This window comes from Grus americana, chromosome 11, assembly GCF_028858705.1.
Source record: "Grus americana isolate bGruAme1 chromosome 11, bGruAme1.mat, whole genome shotgun sequence".
Lineage (NCBI taxonomy): Eukaryota > Metazoa > Chordata > Aves > Gruiformes > Gruidae > Grus > Grus americana.
The window spans coordinates 13,000,451-13,017,420 of NC_072862.1; the positions used below are offsets into that span (position 1 = coordinate 13,000,451).

Genomic DNA, 16,970 nt, shown 5'->3' on the forward strand with positions numbered 1-16,970 from the left:
TGGGGCTCACCCGCCTCCCCGTGGGACCCCCGTGGCCCTCAGCCACCCACAGGCCTCACCCCCCCCCCACCTTGCCGTGCAGGAGCCGTGGCATCAGCGGCTCACCCAGGCCTGCCAGGCCCCGCTGCCGTCTTGGCGTTGGAGCACAGGGCAGGGCAGGGCCGTGGCTGTGGCAGAGCAGAAGCCTGTCCTTCCGGCAGGCAGGGGTGGTGGATGCTGCCCGAAACGCGCGGGCTCTGTACAGCCTGCTCCTTCCAGGCCAGCCTGCGCAACCCAACCTCGCACCCAAGGGCAAACGCTCGGGATCCAGCACCCACATCGCCTCCAAGGCAAGGAGAATAAGGATTCGGGGCTATTTCTGTAGAGGAACTAGTAATTACAAGGCAGGGGAGTTAATAATTTTCTTTCGTGGACTGGATCCTGTAATCGAGTCCTAGCAGGAGAGAATGATTAACAGGCTGGAGAGTTTGGCTTGTAAGGAAAGTTTAAAGCTGACCGAACTAACTTGGTGTAGCTTGGATGAGAGCAGCTAAAGGGAAACATGATAAATAACTAGCAGGATGTGGAGGTACAAATACCGGGCAGAGAGTTTACTATAGTAAACAAGGGAATAACTGGGACAAATGAGCCAAGATTTAATAAAGAAACTAAAGGAAATAACCGGCTAAATATGAGCAGGTTATTGTCAGCAATAAGAGCTGTCTGACTGTGAACAGCATTTCAAGGGGGATGCTTGTTATGAGTCATTTCAAGGACTGGAGGATAAATCCTGGTGTGGTTTTCTCCCTGGGGCTCACCTGGGGCTCTAGGGATTGCTTCTGTAGGAATCCAAGGCTTTTGCTAAGCTGAAATTTGCTGTACAAGGCCTACACCTCTTTAGAAAATCCCTATATTGAGCAAGTTTGCATGTCCTGCTCAAGCAAACAGCATGCACAGAGTGTTTCAGGCCCACCCCACACATACATCTTTCTCAACTTAAGTCTGCTTGATCCTCTTCTCGGGTTTAATTTTCCAACTTTGCTGCAGCCTCATGGAGGGGGCAGACCCTGAGGCTGTGTTGCCTGCCTCAGCCCTATTCCTCTGATTTTCCACTGGGGTGAACCAGGTTGTTATGCTGGTGTCATGCCTTTGGAATGACATCTGGAGAAGCCGGTCCTTAGTTTCTCTCTTCTCACACTGTCGTTCAGGTTAATGATATGTTGCAATTTTTGACACGTTCTATGCCGAGCTCAAAGGCTCAGCAGGCACCAACATCTCTGAGTTATAGGAGGGACGTTTCTGTTTAAAGAGAGGTAGAGTGCTTCTGCCTAAAATGTGCCTTTGTAACAGAGCCAGGAGTAAAATCCATGTCTCCTCACTTGTAGCTTCAGGCGCTAATTGAACATGTTACCTCCCACATAACTGTGTCAGAAGGAGAGATTTTGCTTTCCATCCACCTGCTTTTTCCATCTGATTCACTCCAGAGCCGAGCACTTGGGACATGAGATCCAAAAGCTATCTCCAGGCAGCAGTCACCATAAAGACCGTGATGCTTTAGATCCTGCCTTCCTCACTGCTTATGTGAAACGCAAGTGGTGGGGAATCCACGTTTATGTTTCCCTTGTATTTTCAGCCAAAATACGGTCTGTGCAAACGTAACTCTGCTCTTCCCACCTCCTGCCCTGTCTGCTTCCTGCACACGTCCTCCTGCTTCAGCCGAGAGCTGCTGCTCTCTGTGCCATCTTCTCCGTCCAGTGCATAAATATGGCAGAGCTCACTCCCTTTGTCCTCGCTGTGCCATTTGGCGTTGCCAGCCTGAAGCAGCCTTGGTGTAACCTTGAGGGCCCCAAGGAAAGCGGACACTTGGTGCTAAACCTGCTGCAGTCTGCTGTCTTTTGGCAATCTCGCCCACCTTTCAGGCTTCGGAGGCAGAAGGTGCAGTCGTGGTTTCCAGGACTGCATTATGCCCTCATATCGTCACCAAATTCCACTCTTCTAGGACATTTTATCTCTCTACAATACTCTTCCAGCTTTTATTAGCTTAGTCTGCTAGACAGGGTATTACTTCTTATGTGAAACTGCTTTGCTGTTCAGGTGCTGGGCAACTGCAGAGACAGATGTGCCTGTCTTCTTTCAGAGCTGCTCTACCAACCAAGCGATTTCTAGTATTAGGCATAAATTTGCAGCATTTGGGCTGTACTGCCATGTCCCTGCCCTTCTTTTCACAGGGAATGCAGTTCCCAGGGCTTCTCCTGTGCTGTAAGCCACCAGTCTGCAAAATCCTAGTGGCATGTTTTGATGCTCAGGAGTTTGGTGCTCAGCTGTGTTCACCCCAGTGAGCTGTCCAGGCCCTGTCTGCATCTCAGCCCTCTCGCATGCCCCGGTGCATCATCTCTAGCACAGCAGAAGGAGCCCTGTCCCATGCACAACAGATCCCTGATTTTAGGGATGCTTTTAGCAGCCCAACCTCAGCTCTTCCCAAAGAGACTGAACACCCCAGCTCAAGCACAGGACCACTTGTAGCTGGCACCCGAAGGGAGTGGTGAAAACATGGACACGGTCCATGGTCTTCTGGGAAAGACAGACAGAAAAGCTGTGCGTCCAGCTGTCCAGTGCCTGGAGAGACAGTGGCACCCTGTGGTGAGGCAGGTTCATCACAGCGTGTCACCTGGGCCTCGTCAGACAGCACCACCTTACGCAGGTCCTGTGCTGCCTTCCTTTAAGCCATGGTGGTCTATAGGAACCTACAGGCAGGGGCATCTCTTGGGGGGTCCCTGTACCTGTTTCACTCAAGCACCAGCCAGCTCCCCGTCATGTGTCACATAGATGAGGCTGAGCCACTCTCCTATTTATATCGTGATGCTCCTGCTTTGCTATATTCGTACCAGGCTGAATCATCCAGCGGGGCGCCTGGAAGAGCCATTTCAGGTCCATGATTGTCAGCTGCCTCCTCAGTCACTTTTGCTTCTGGCATCTCCTGTTTCAGGGTTACTGTCCCACACCTGAGTGCGGCCAAGAGCAGAAATAGCCTGATACTAAACAGTGGTCAGAAACCCTTCAGAGAAGACAGATCTCCAAACTCCAAGCCACCTACGGTTATGCAAGAGCCTGTGGCCTGGAACAGAAGTGTTTCACCTCCTCGTCAAACATCAGCGCGCTGCTTGTTTTGTCTCTGTAAATTCCTTTTCCAGTTTCTATGGGACAGGGGCTCTTCTTCAGTTCCTCTCCTAAATGGCATTGTTCGCTGCACCAAGCAACACACGTCTGTTCTTCAGAACTGCTCCGATTAGCTCCCCTGTATGTACTGTTATTACATGTGGACTCACACCAAAAAACCCAAATGCCAGAACCCGCTTCCCACGTCTTGTAGTTTTACTGTGAACCTGAATAAAGGTGACTCAGACGGCTCTCCCGTGGGTAGGTGGCAAACCTCGTCCAGCCAGACCTGATTTTAGCTGCAGAAGAGGCAGAGATGAGAACATGGACACAGGAATTTGCAGTGGCATCTCTCCCGTGATTCGAGTCCCGGCAGGAGGGGACCCCTCGAGCCCAGGGGGAAATGCCCGAACGTTTGCCAAAATTTACCAAAGTTTGCCACTGCTGCCCGAGCCCCCTTGGCCGGGCCGGGGCCGGGGCCGTGGCCGTGGCCGTAGCCCCCGCCCATCGCCTCATGCATATGCATGTGAGGGGCGGGGCCCGCCGCCGAGGCTATCCATTATTCATGCGCTTTCGCGCGCTTTTGCTGACCACGTGGGTCTGTTTTCGCGCGGAATCCGGCTGGGCAGGAAGACGCGGCAGCGATGGCGGTGAGCAGCCGGGGCCGGGGCAGCCGAGCGGTGCGGTGCGAGTTGGGGTGCTGCTCCCGCGGGGTGCAGACCTGGGTTCCTCCCCGCCGGAGGCGTCTTGGCACTGCGGTCACGGTCGCGCGGGATCCAGAGGGGATTTCGGGGAGGTGGGTGAATGGGGGCGCGCTCGCCGGGGACACCCCAAATGCCGTGGGAAGTTTCCCACGTGCCCTGCACCGGAGAAGAGAACCGGGGCGGGATCGGAGCCCTTCTCCTCCGCTCCGGCTGCTCTGGGCTCTGAGGATGGTTCCCCCCCGCCCCTGCTCCTCCATGCATTGCCGTTGTCATTTGCAAGGAGAGCTAATTATTTTAATATTTCCCCCCACCGGGAAAGAGGACTCATCGCTGATCCATGGCCCCTTCTGACCGCCGCCCTCACTGCAGCGGTTCCTGGAAGCACTGCCTCCCCTCTCCCCCCGCGGCCCCTCACCCTCTCCCTCTGCCCTCGCAGGACTCCTCCGAGTCGCAGGCGGCGGCCACCAGCCCCCTGCGCAGCTCACGGCGGGGCGATGCCTTCACGTCCAGCCCCGGCCGGGACCTGCCGCCCTTCGAGGATGAGTCCGAAGGGCTCCTGGGGACCGAGGGGTTCCCCGAAGAGGAGGAAGAAGGAGAAGAGCTCATCGGGGAAGGGATGGAAAGGTAAGGAAACCGGTGGGAGCCAGCTTCTGGAGGGGTTGTGTCAGAGGACAGGGTTTTGCTAACGGGATGTCAGTGCAGCCGGTGACCTGGGGGACGAGGGGGCTCTCAGCCGTGGTGGCATCCCTCCGCTGTGCTGGTAGCTGAGGTGCGGGGGCTGAAGAGCTGCTGGACGGTGGAGAAGGGTCAGCATATGGTGTCATTTGAGTCCTGGAAGAACTGAGCAAATTGCAAGCTGGGAGCAAAGTGCCGTCATGATCCAGTGTGGGTAAACCAGATCTCCCTGGATGCGTGATGTGCACCCAGCCCAGCTCCTTGCTCCTGCGGGCGTACATCTTAGTGTTTTGTCACTCAGCCAGGCCTGCCCGCGAGCTGGTGAACTTTACAATACGAAGGCTTGAGTGCTGGCATTCATAACTATGGTGCTGGACCCTTCCGCTGTGAAGTGCCTTCTTGCTCCACGCGTTCAGTCTTGCTGCAGAACGACTTACAGAGCAGTAGCCAGAGAAGGGCTGCAGAAACGCCTTTCGGAGCCCGACCTGATTCAGCGCAATGTGTGTGTGCTAGGGACTACCGCCCCATCCCCGAGCTGGATGTCTATGAAGCAGAGGGCCTGGCCTTGGACAGCGAAGATGTGGAGGAGCTGACCGCCAGCCAGCGGGAAGCCGCAGAGCGAGTAATGAGGCAGCGAGACCGTGAGCTGGAGCAGGGCATGGGCCGCATGAGGAGGGGGCTGCTTTACGGTAGGTGGAGATGAGCTGTACCGAGTGGGCTGCTGATCCCTGTGTGGTTGACTGTAACTCAGCCCTTTCTGGGGAGCTGGACTCTTGCCGTCGGCATAACAGAGAGGTCCCTGGAGCTCCAGTGTATTTGGGCTCTCGGTGAAATCCCTGGCTGTGGGCTTGGCTGGACTCCCCAGTGCATAATCCCTTTGATTTGGGCTTCCAAGGAGCTTGTTTGATGTGTTCTTCTGGTTACACGTTTGCTGCTGAAACAAAGTCAGGATCCTGGGCCTGTGTCAAGGGTTTGGGATTCTACTGAGCGTATGCTGTGGAGTTTGTTGGTGTTGGTGTTCCTGTAGAGACTTCTGTGGGCTGGATGGGAGGGCTTTTGATGGAAGCCCATTTCTCAGCCTTCCTCCCTCAGTGCATTAATGGATGTGACTGTATGCTGTTGCATACAAATCTTCTTATTCACCCCCATAAAGTCTTTAGCTACGTTATGGAAGATGTGGGAGCCAGGCTAGAACTGGATTTAGGCTGGGCCTGGGATGATTCTTGGTTTGTATCCCAGGCTCTGGTATCTTTGCTTCCACAGCCTGTGCGATCCAACTGTGACTAATCCAAAAAGTGGGAACGGGAATCCCAACTCTTTAACAATTTTTCCTCCCAACCCTTAGATAGTGACGATGAAGATGAAGACCGTCCTTCACGGAAGAGGCGGCTGGCAGAACGAGCTGCTGACGGCATGGAAGAGGAAGATGAAGACATGATTGAGAGCATTGAGAATCTGGAAGACATGAAAGGGCATTCGGTGAGGGAGTGGGTTTCCATGGCAGCTCCCCGGCTTGAGATCTACCACCGCTTCAAGAACTTCCTGAAGACCCATGTGGATGACCATGGGCACAATGTCTTCAAAGAGAGGATAAGCGACATGTGCAAAGGTAGGTCCGGGTGATGAGAGGCTCTCTCGTCTTTATGTGGGTCTCGGTATTTTGCAGTGATCCAGTCCATAGGTGGATTTTTTCTGCCTGCCCTGTTTTTCCCAGACATTGAGTCAGCACTTTAAGAAAACTCTGATGCTGATGGAGATAAATGAATAATGGAAGCATGTCTACTATCTTCTTTGAATCTGGCTGACTAATTAGAAGGCCCCTGGTGTCTGCTACTCATTAATATTCATATCATAGAAATGCTAGCAAAAGAATATGTGGGGCAGCAGACAGTGGTCTGCAAGCTTGCGACCTGAAAGAGACAACAATTGCTTGCTGTCTGTGCTTGTTACTTTCTCACACTGGAAACCAGATTATCCAGCAAGGGGACACAAACAGACTTTGTGAATTTGAAAACCGTGTCAGTGTTGCAGCCTAGTTTTCTGGCTAGGCACTGCCAGAAGAAGCAGTCATTAAGGCTGTCATTGATAATTTTAAAAGCAGAAATTGTCACATCTAGGAACAGCTCATGTAAGTGCAGTTGTTCGTATTTCTTCATTATATTGAGGCAGAACCTCCAGAAGCTTGAGTAGTGGATCAGGGTCAATGTTACACAGGTAGGAAATAAAAGGCATTTGTCTTGTCCCTTTCCAGGAACATAAGACACGTGCCATTCGGCACAGTTGTCTCTTCTATTAACCTCTGGTTCTTGGAGGTCCGTGGGAGAGTTGTGTGTTGGGCTGAGGCTTTTGAGTCTCAGGAACACTGAGCCTGGGAGGCATCTGTGCTGAACTGGAGAGGAACAGTCACATGTTTGGTACTGATGAAGAATATGTCAGAGAAATAAATTAAAAAGAATTTTCCACCCATTTTCAAATTGTTGACATCTAAATATCTTTTCAGGGAAAGCACAGACGTCTGCAGGATGCAGGATGCAGGCTTGTCTGTTCTGGCTATCTTTTGCAGACTCCTTGAGGAGTGAACAGGTTGAAAATACAATTGACTCCATCTTTTTCTTAAGAGAACAGAGAGAGTCTGGTGGTGAACTATGAGGATCTGGCAGCCCAGGAACATGTCCTTGCCTACTTTCTGCCTGAGGCCCCAGCAGAAATGCTCAAGATTTTTGATGAAGCAGCCAAGGAAGTGGTGTTGGCCATGTACCCCAAATATGATCGTATTGCTCAGGAGATCCATGTCCGTATCTCCCACCTCCCTCTGGTGGAAGAGTTGCGGTCGCTCAGGTAAGCAGCAGAATTACCAGCAGTGGCTTGGGGCGTGCAGCAGGCTTTGGGGTGCTCAGGAGATCTAGTCTGCAAGCTGAAGCTCTAGATAAGTCCAACAGGATGACTGAGCTTATTACAGGAAAGAAGTCAGATTAAGGATGAACTTCCAGTGTCCCCAAAGGTACATTGCGAGAAAACTCCTACTGACAGCTGTTTCTTACTAGGCCTTTGGGAGCTGTGCCTTATAGCAAGAATAGTTCTGTAGGGTGTTCTGCCTTCTGTGCTCTACAGGCATCGAGCGTCTCTCTGTCTGTCCTCAGGCAACTGCACTTGAATCAGTTAATCCGGACCAGCGGAGTGGTGACGAGTTGCACGGGGGTCCTGCCTCAGCTCAGCATGGTCAAATACAACTGCAGCAAGTGCAGCTTCATCCTGGGACCCTTCTTCCAGTCCCAGAACCAGGAGGTGAAACCTGGTTCCTGTCCGGAGTGTCAGTCTCTTGGCCCCTTTGAAATCAACATGGAAGAGGTAAGAGATGTGCTTGCCTGGATGGGGCTGTCTGTTCATCCTGCCCAGGCTGCTACACTGCCTGTTCCTCCCAGCCCTGCCTGGCCTCCCACGCTTTGAAGATGCTTGGTGCTGGGAGAGAGGTCTGAGAAGATAGGTCTTGTCTATTTGAGCTCTTGATCTGAATCTGCCCAATTTAGCAGCCAAAAGTCATTTACTGCTTCATTTTAAGTATTTGGGCTGAATCTTTGCCACAGTCATCTCTGTGGTACACAGTTACCTACCCATATTGTAGAAATGCAGACACAGACTGTCCAACTCTCCTCCTTCCCAAGTTAGGTCAGTGTTTCTTGATCTGCCAACTAAGGAAAGGAGAGGACAGTAGCAGAATCATTGATGTGGAGCTTTTGACTTTCATTCTTTGCTTTGATATCTTTAACCATCACATGTGGAGCATCCTCCTCCCAGGAGTACAGTATTTGGGTGGACAAACACTGGTGGCTGAAACACAGTGGTGAGATGTGGCAAAGTGCTTTCCTGTCCCCATTGTTGTCTATCACACCCTGGAATTGCTCCTCACAACCTCCATCCTTTAATGCCCATAGTTTTCTAACCAAAATATAGTAAATCTTTGAATTGACCTTCTCTGGTGAGATGCCTTTGAAAAGCATCGGCTGTGCTGATGCCTGCCAGACTTGCCGGGTAACTTTTATTTTGTTGCTGCAGACAGTCTATCAGAACTATCAGCGCATCAAAATCCAGGAGAGCCCTGGGAAGGTCGCTGCTGGCAGGCTGCCCCGCTCCAAGGATGCCATTCTCCTCGCTGATTTGGTTGACATCTGCAAGCCAGGGGATGAGATTGTGAGTACATTGTTGAACTCAAGTATGGGGTGAGCACAGAGCATTTTTAAACTCTGACAATGACATCATGGGAACATCTGTGGGCATGTGGGGAGGGATTGTCCTCAGATGCATTTGGGCAGCTACTTTTGAGACTGGTGTCTTAAAATGGAAAAGGGGGTGGTTTTGTACTGCGTAGGCACTGACATACCATCTCCCGATTTCCAGGAGCTAACGGGGATCTACCACAACAACTACGATGGGTCCTTGAATACTGCCAACGGGTTCCCGGTGTTTGCAACCGTGATCCTGGCCAACCACATCGCCAAGAAGGACAACAAGCTGGCTATCGGAGAACTGACTGATGAAGATGTGAAAGTGATTGTGGGTCTGTCCAAGGATGAGCAAATTGGGGAGAAGGTGGGTCAGCCTCAGACATCCCTTCTTTTCCAGTTGATAGCTTGCCATCACCTGGCAGCTGGATGCGAAAGTGATGAAAGGTGTCAGCTGGCTAAACCAGTTAAAGAAACTTTTAGAAATCCCAGTTCCCTCCGAGTAGTCTTCTGTAGCTCTCAGACAGCTGTTGATGAGAGTAACTTATGGGGAAAGGAAATAAGAAACTTTCCTTGTACTTTTGGGGGTCAAATTTTCTGTTTCTCCTCTTCCTTCTCTGAGTCTTCCATATCACAACAAGGCTGGAAGATGGGTGAGAGGCACTCAGCCACTGCTTATATCTGATCATTGTTTTTTCCTCCCCATATCTTGACAGCAAACTGAGGAAACTGTTCTGAGGGACCAATGCTTGCATTTCCAGTCCTTTTGAGGAGATGTTATTACTTAGCTTAAGCTGTGGTAGAGATCTTGGCTTTGCTTCTCTCTGCATGCTAACACCTGAATCCAAGACTTGAAAGAACAAAGCGCCTGGTTTGGTGCATGTTCCACCTCACTCAGGTCAGGCTTAAGCTCTGTAATATGGGGACTTCACTCTCTTGCCTTGGTCATGCTGGTTTTATGTCGACTGCTGTTCCCAGCGGGTGGAGCAGCTTCAGTTGAGCCAGGACTGTTTTCAAGTCAGTAGTCTCCAGCATCAGGCTATTATCAGAATAGCCTTGAGAAAATAAGCCAGTTGTCATAATATTTGACCATGATGACAATTCATGTGCAGCGTTACCCATCCAACTGCTATCATGTGCAGTAAGTCTCAAATCAAGGTCTCCAGCTTTGCAACAGCCGATAACAGCCACTGCGGTGTACTTCGTGTGCAACAGGAGTGTGGAGGTGGTAACAGCTTCCAGCACCAGACTACACAATCTGTTGTGCCCCAACAGCACCATTTTTGCGAAGCACCTTTAGGGGACTCTGGGTGGGTAATTACCTTTGAAAAAGCCCCCTCACCATGGATAATAAAAGACTCTTTGAAGGCAGCAGTATTGTCAGGGTAACTGTAGATAACAGCCCCTTGCTGATTTTCATGCCAAATTCTGCCCAGATTGGGAAGTGGTATTCCCTGAACAACTCCTCTGGTTTTCCTTTCAGATTTTTGCCAGCATTGCCCCATCTATTTATGGGCATGAAGATATCAAGAGGGGTTTGGCTTTGGCTCTCTTTGGTGGAGAGCCCAAGAACCCAGGTGGGTATCACTTGTGTCACTTGTGTCCGCTTCACTCAGTGGAAGGCAAATGGATCCGGGTTTGTCTGTGGTGTTGCAATGAGAGTGGTTAGAGTTGTCTGCGTGTCTTGGTGACAGATGAGGTAACAGACTGAGGGATGTCTGTGAGGGAACTGGCTGCTTTTATCTCACTGAAAACTCTGGTGTGACAGTGGAAACGCTAAGACTGAAAACAGCTCCTGCTGCAAACCTGGGCAGGTTTTTATCCCTCCTCCTCTAGGAGGTCGTGTTTGATGCCCCTTCAGAGGTTTGGCCTTTTGGTGTCCTGATCTGTTACCATCTCCTTCTTAGAAGGATGTGTTCAGCAAGGTTAGAAATGCTTTTTTATACATGTGACCACCTCCAAAGCTGACTTTGTTTTTCCCTCAACTTCCCTGTGAAGTGTTCTCCCTGCCTAATCTTTGCCTTCCCTTCGGCTTTGTGGTGTTCAGGGCAGGGTTGCTATTAAGCTATGTGCTCAGCTGCCAACGTGTCTCTCTCCCATTACTGTTGTAGGTGGCAAACACAAAGTCCGTGGTGACATCAACGTGCTTCTGTGCGGAGACCCTGGTACTGCAAAATCACAGTTTCTTAAATACATAGAGAAGGCGTCTAGCAGAGCAATCTTCACCACTGGCCAGGGTGCTTCTGCTGTGGGCCTCACAGCCTATGTCCAGAGGCACCCGGTCAGCAAGGAGTGGACTTTGGAGGCAGGAGCCCTCGTGCTGGCTGACAGAGGTGTCTGCCTGATCGATGAATTCGACAAGGTAAGGCCTAGCTTCATCTCTGTGAGAAGGATTAGCTGTGGAGGGACTGGCTGCAACCTCTGCGATGAGGAGACACTATAACTCATGGTGCCATCTCCCAGCTGAAGGACACTCCTGCAGTTTGCCCTTACTGGTCCACAGTGCAGTTTGCTGCTTTTTCAGAGCATCAGGACCTGATTCCCCATGGTGTGCTGGGCGTTGGGTAAAGACATAGATTCAGTTTGTCATTCCTGCTTTCTCATAGATGAATGATCAAGATAGGACCAGCATCCACGAAGCCATGGAGCAGCAAAGCATTTCCATCTCCAAAGCAGGCATTGTCACGTCCTTGCAAGCCCGCTGCACCGTTATCGCTGCTGCCAATCCCATAGGTAAGTGCTGAGAGACCACAGGACCTCCAGCATGAGTCGTGCTGTCATGAGAACTGTGGCATAGCTTCCTCTCCCTCTGCCTGGTTTCTCCAGATCAAGCAAGTAGTAAAGTCTCTCTGTGCAGGAGGTCTTTGCTTGCTGCAAAGCTTCAGCCCTGGAGCCTGTGTTTGACTTTGAGCTTTGTCTCTATGATCTAGGTGGGCGCTATGACCCATCGTTAACCTTCTCGGAGAATGTAGACCTGACAGAGCCCATCATCTCTCGATTTGATATCCTGTGCGTGGTGAGAGACACAGTGGACCCTGTGCAGGTACAAGCTGTGCTATGAATCCGAGTGTGTGCTGGGCTTGTGATGCTGCTGTTGGGAGGCTCAGCTGCAGTTGTCTACTGAGTTTTGCTCTCCAGTGAGTGTCTTCAGTGTCTGTTCGTCCACTGCTCTCTTGTAGGATGAAATGCTTGCCCGGTTTGTTGTTGGCAGCCATGTCAAGCACCACCCAGGTAGCAAGGAGGTAGTGAATGGTGATGCCAATGAGGTCATTCTTCCCAACACATACGGCGTTGAACCCATTCCCCAGGAGATCCTGAGGAAATACATCATCTATGCCAAAGAGAAGGTCCACCCCAAACTCAACCAGATGGACCAGGACAAGGTGGCCCGGATGTACAGTGACCTCAGGAAAGAGTCTATGGTGAGGAAAGGGGGCAAGAAGTATGTACCTAGAATGCAAATGAGCCTGAGACTGCTCCAGCATATGTTGAGACATTCTTGCCGTTCCTGTCACAAAAGCCTGTGCCACTGTTTTGTGAGAGACGGGCAGATCGTGCAGTGTCTGCTGAACAGATGATTCTTCATCTAAATGCAGAGTCTTGCCTGTTGGTGATCTGTGACTGATGGACTGGGCACACGTACTAGTGCCTGCCATGCCAAAGTCCTTATTGTCACCCAGTCTGGCAGGCCCACAGGAGCCGTTGTGTTCACTCAGACCCACGTGCTCCTGGTACGTTACAGGGAGCCGTTTCTGTGGAGAAATGCTTTTCTCTTTTGTCTGTGGGATCTCTCAGGCTCGTTTCATGCTTTCAAAGTGGAAGAGGAATTTATTGAGGTCAGAGGGAGATTTTTGGAGCTTGGGAAAACTATATCTTTTCTTTTTTAATTGGCTTTTTGTTTCTTTAACTCGTAAAAGTTGCTGGAGAAAACAGGATTGCTGTTCCTGGAAAGGCACCGAACAGTGGCAAAGAGGGACCCCGCGTAGCATCCCCTTGAGCGATGCGAGGGGGAGCCCGTACCACTCTGTGCAGACGTGCCAGCAGGTGGCAGAGCCTCCTCAGCCTGACAGTCCTCAGGGGTCCAGGAGCAGCTCCCTGCGCTGTGAAGTAGCTCCTGGGCCAGAAGCCACCTGTCTTGCCCCGTGTCTTTTATCTTTCACCTTTCACTAAGGAGTTACCTCCTCCTCTCTCCTCTTAGGCAACCGGCAGCATCCCCATCACAGTGCGTCACATTGAGTCCATGATCCGGATGGCCGAGGCTCACGCCCGCATGCACCTGCGGGACTATGTGGTGGAGGATGACGTCAACATGGCCATCCGGGTGATGCTGGAGAGCTTCATCGACACGCAGAAGTTCAGCGTCATGCGGAGCATGCGCAAGGTGGGCACCGGCTGAGCCGAGGGCTGCAGCTGCGCCCCAGACCCTGTGGGTTCGACTGCAGCCGCCTTGCCCTGCCCTGGCTGTGGGAGGAGACCCTTCAGGCTCCGCAGGGGTCTGTCCTGCAGAGCCAGGCCCTGAGCCCGTGTCAGTGGAGTACTGCGAGTCTGAAGGCACTGCTATGTGACTGCCCTTCGTTAGTCTGTGGTGGGGCAGTGTTTTTGTTGGGGCTGAGAAGGAAGCGTGCCCCAAGCACTGCCGCATCTCTCTTCTTTTTCATGCCTTCCCTGCTAATTTGGCTCAGGGCTCCCACTGCTGCTGCCGCCAGGTGATGGAACCCGAGCAGGCAGACAGCTTTTTCACGTTTGTCCTAGGGCTCCTCAGGGGACAGTTCACCACAGGGCAGCATTCGCTGTGGCTTAGTGCGCAGCCTGCCCTTTTCTCCGAGTGGCAGGGGCTGGCTCCGAACAGCTCTTGGCTGGCCACAGCCTGGCATTTATCCACTCCGAGTGTCTGCCCTCAGTCTGGACGACTCGTGGCCTCTCTCTTTGGCTGCTCACAGCCAGCCAAGTGTGAGCGTCTGCTGGGGAGGCACGGGATGGTCTGGGTTAAGGGAAGCTGCTCTACACCTTCCCCAGGGCCAGCCCTCCCAGGGCCGCTTCCCCCGTGGGCAGCACACCTCCACAGCACTGCACTTCCAGCCCCCGAGAGGCTCCAGGGCCCCTCCAGAGATTTGTAATGGGTGTAAGAGCAGCTGGCAGAGGGGTGTTGTGGCTGTCACGGTGCTGTGTTTTAACTGCATGTGCAGGTGGCAGCTTGGCAAGGCTTGAAGTCCCTTAAGAGACGCTAAGGGTGCAGGTGACAGCATGTCATTGGGTTCCCCTTGTGCTCTGTGGGAGGAGGGGGTTGGTTGGTGTTGGGCATGGGAGACCTGCAGCGCATCACTCCGGTTCCTGACCCTCTCGGCTCATCTCATCTTCCTCCCAGACCTTCTCCCGCTACCTTTCATTCAAGCGAGACAACAACGAGCTGCTGCTGTTCATCCTGAAGCAGCTGGTCGCAGAGCAGGTGATGTACCAGAGAAACCGCTATGGGGCCCAGCAAGACACCATAGAAGTCCCGGAGAAGGACCTGGTGGATAAGGTACAGGCTTATCGTAACCAGCCTTCTCTGGGGTTGGTTCCTGTTCTCTGCAGCCTCAGAACCAGAGGTGTTCTCAGACTTGTAATTTCCCTTTCTGAGTTATGATACCAGAAAAGGACAGTTGTTAATCAATTTAACCCAGAAGCAGGACTGTCTCATCTGTCTCTGCTCCACTCTTGTCTAGAAGTGCCATATTCTTCCCCCTCCATTCTCATGCACCCCCATAAAGCTTTGGGGTTGGAGTGATAAATCCTGCAGTACAGCTGGTGCTTTGCAGGTGAATGAGAACACAAGTTCCCTGGCACCTGCATTTGCAGAAACAAAACCCAGAAATATCTCTGTATGAACTTTCCCAATCCCTCCCGAGGCTCACCCTCCTCTTCCTTAATGCATCCTCATCTTGCTCCAGGGGCTGCGCTCCTGACTCACCCTTTCTGTACAAAGTATTGACCTTTCTTGGCACTAAAGCAGTATTTGATTCCTGGGTTGCTGCTTTTCTGCTCCTTGCATCAAACGTGCAGAATCACGATTTCCAGAGCCACAGCTTGGTGCTGCCAGTGTGACCACCCCCAGTCAGAGGTCTCCTGCAAAACTGTCTCCCACTGGGTGAGCTATTAGGGGCTTTTGGATAGTAGTTACATTCTAGCTCTAGTGGAAGTAAAAGGACGAGTTGAGAGCAGGCAGATGCTGAGCCAGCACCCTCTCTTTGCTCAGCTCAGCTCTGCCAATGCTCCTTCTTCCTGACCTGCAGTCTCCCCTGCTACTGCAGTTCTGATTCCTGCTGAGCAGAGCAAAGATTGCTGACTGTCAAATTTTATGTGGCCTCTGCTATGGAAAACCACATGGTTCTTATTTTTTTTTAAATAAACATTTACCTCTCCCCTCCCTCCTTCTCCCAGGCTCGGCAGATCAACATCCACAACCTCTCTGCCTTCTACGACAGCGAAGTGTTCAAGATGAACAGGTTCAGTCGGGATGTGAAGCGGAAGCTGATTGTCCAGCAGTTCTGAGGCTGGCAGCGGGGTCCGCCACGTGCTCCTGTGAGATGTGACCTCCGTCCTGCAGCCCTCCCAGGAACGCTACAGAGATCCAGAGGGACTAGGCTGCACGTTCTCTTGCTTGCTTTGTGCCTTATGGATTAAGGGAGCACTGAACTGCTGAAGACCTTGTAAATAAAACAGAGTTAAGTAGTTAGATGTCCAGCCAAGTCAGTTTAGTAACTTCGTTCACTGTTTTGCCTTGTAGCTAAGCACAACAGGGAGAGAATTGCATGCTTGCTGTTTGTTTGTCGCTAGTTGTTATGGGCTCATCTGCAGGAGAGACTGAGTGGGAGCATTCAAAAAGCATTTGTCTGCCTTATCCATGCCCCTTGGATTGCAAGCACCCTCAGGGATTCTCTTTTCCCATCTCTGGCGACTGTGCAGCCTGCTGGGTGATAATTGAGATTGCTTTCAACTCTCCGTGAACCAGCCAGCCTCTCGGCTCCAGGCCTTTGCGCCCGACACTTGACATTTCCCCAGGTGCCCACGTGGGTTGACCTTGTGCTTGGTTTCTGCAAGGAGGGGGGGATGGAGATGAGAACTGAAATAAAACATAACTATTCCTAATATTAGTGGTGATCTGTGTGGGCAGTGCAAGCTCCTTCAGTACGTGCCGGGGAGTGTCCAGGAGCCTTAGGGAAGGGGCTTCCCCTGCCTTACGGGGTGTTATCTCTGTGCAGCTCTCAGCTGATGTGACTCTATGGCTGGATTGAAGTGCTGGCACCTAAACTGAACATCTCTCACAGTCGTTTGTTGAGGGTGAAGTACCCATGGTGCTATTTTGGGGCTAGCAATGGAGGAGCCCTGAGCTGGAAGTGTTCAGAGAGGACGGGATGGGCTTGGTGTTCACATGCAATTTTCTTACTGTATGCATTTTGAATACATTTGTTTTTCAATACTTTTGTGTTTCCTCTTTTGGGAACTGCTGCAGCCACGGGGGGAAGGAAGTGCATACCTGAGCAACCTGGATGCTGGACCCCCTGCTCATCAGTTTGTGGGGTTGGATTTGGGTACAAACACATCCTGCATTTGCTCTTCAAGTTAGTGGGAACTGCCAGTGCTGGTCTCAGCTATTGCATGTCCTCGCTGTGGGTAGATACCAGGACATGGTTGTCCACAGGACAGTGTCGTGAATGCTGCAGTTCCCATCCAGGGCCTGCCTGCAGTTACTCCTTCCCTGTCTTGCCTGCTTGTGGGAGCACGGACCCCTCTGTGGGACTCTCCTGTAAACGTTAGTATCATCTTGAGACTGTGCCGTCACAGTATGTATCTCCCACCTCCCTTCCTTTGCCACTCCTGTCTTGGCTGCCACTTGGATTCCAGCCTGGGAGAAGCAGCAAACCCTCTCCGAGACGCAGCTGAGGTCTGTAGTGAATGTGCTTTGCCTGGCCAGGCTTACGGGACCGTAAGGCGTCTCCAGCCTCCTCCTGCCTGTGCTCAAGAGAATTTGTGAGCTGGCTGCTGCAATTCTGCGCTGGCCAAGCAGACGTGTCCCTGGCTGTTGACACCGTGGGGTTTGTCATGGTGATGTGTGTGTGTCCTCTCAGCCTGGTTGTTACTCGGGAGCTAGCAGTGCTCGAACCCTGCTGGGGGCTTAGCACATGACTCTCAGCCTGAAACTGGCTCTGCATGTTGCCTTTGCTGTCTGCCAGCTCCCTCCTCTGTATTTGTTTAA

The 16,970-nt window shown here is 51.9% G+C and overlaps 2 protein-coding genes across 3 annotated transcripts in view; one reads left to right on the top strand and one right to left on the bottom strand.

Annotated features, from left to right (window-relative positions):
* The window catches only part of TPRA1 (transmembrane protein adipocyte associated 1), an 18,732-nt gene extending 18,499 nt beyond the window's left edge, over positions 1-233 (bottom strand). The window contains exon 1 of the mRNA XM_054837844.1: positions 71-233. Coding sequence (XP_054693819.1) covers positions 71-94 — 24 coding nt within the window. The 5' untranslated portion in view covers positions 95-233. The remainder of the gene's footprint in view (positions 1-70) is intronic.
* MCM2 (minichromosome maintenance complex component 2) overlaps positions 1-16,165 on the top strand; it is a 17,054-nt gene extending 889 nt beyond the window's left edge. Inside the window, exons 1-16 of one of the 2 annotated variants that reach the window (XM_054837842.1) lie at positions 3,676-3,785; positions 4,276-4,463; positions 5,028-5,203; positions 5,860-6,123; positions 7,133-7,352; positions 7,655-7,862; positions 8,568-8,702; positions 8,910-9,101; positions 10,218-10,311; positions 10,846-11,096; positions 11,341-11,467; positions 11,665-11,777; positions 11,914-12,156; positions 12,933-13,115; positions 14,100-14,255; positions 15,155-16,165. In XM_054837842.1, the coding sequence (XP_054693817.1) occupies positions 3,780-3,785; positions 4,276-4,463; positions 5,028-5,203; positions 5,860-6,123; positions 7,133-7,352; positions 7,655-7,862; positions 8,568-8,702; positions 8,910-9,101; positions 10,218-10,311; positions 10,846-11,096; positions 11,341-11,467; positions 11,665-11,777; positions 11,914-12,156; positions 12,933-13,115; positions 14,100-14,255; positions 15,155-15,265 (2,667 nt within the window). In that variant the 5' untranslated portion in view covers positions 3,676-3,779 and the 3' untranslated portion in view covers positions 15,266-16,165. Of the gene's footprint in view, positions 1-3,675; positions 3,786-4,275; positions 4,464-5,027; positions 5,204-5,859; positions 6,124-7,132; positions 7,353-7,654; positions 7,863-8,567; positions 8,703-8,909; positions 9,102-10,217; positions 10,312-10,845; positions 11,097-11,340; positions 11,468-11,664; positions 11,778-11,913; positions 12,157-12,932; positions 13,116-14,099; positions 14,256-15,154 lie in introns of those variants that run through there. The other variant, XM_054837843.1, reaches the window with a different exon arrangement.
* The last annotated feature ends 805 nt before the right edge of the window (positions 16,166-16,970 follow it).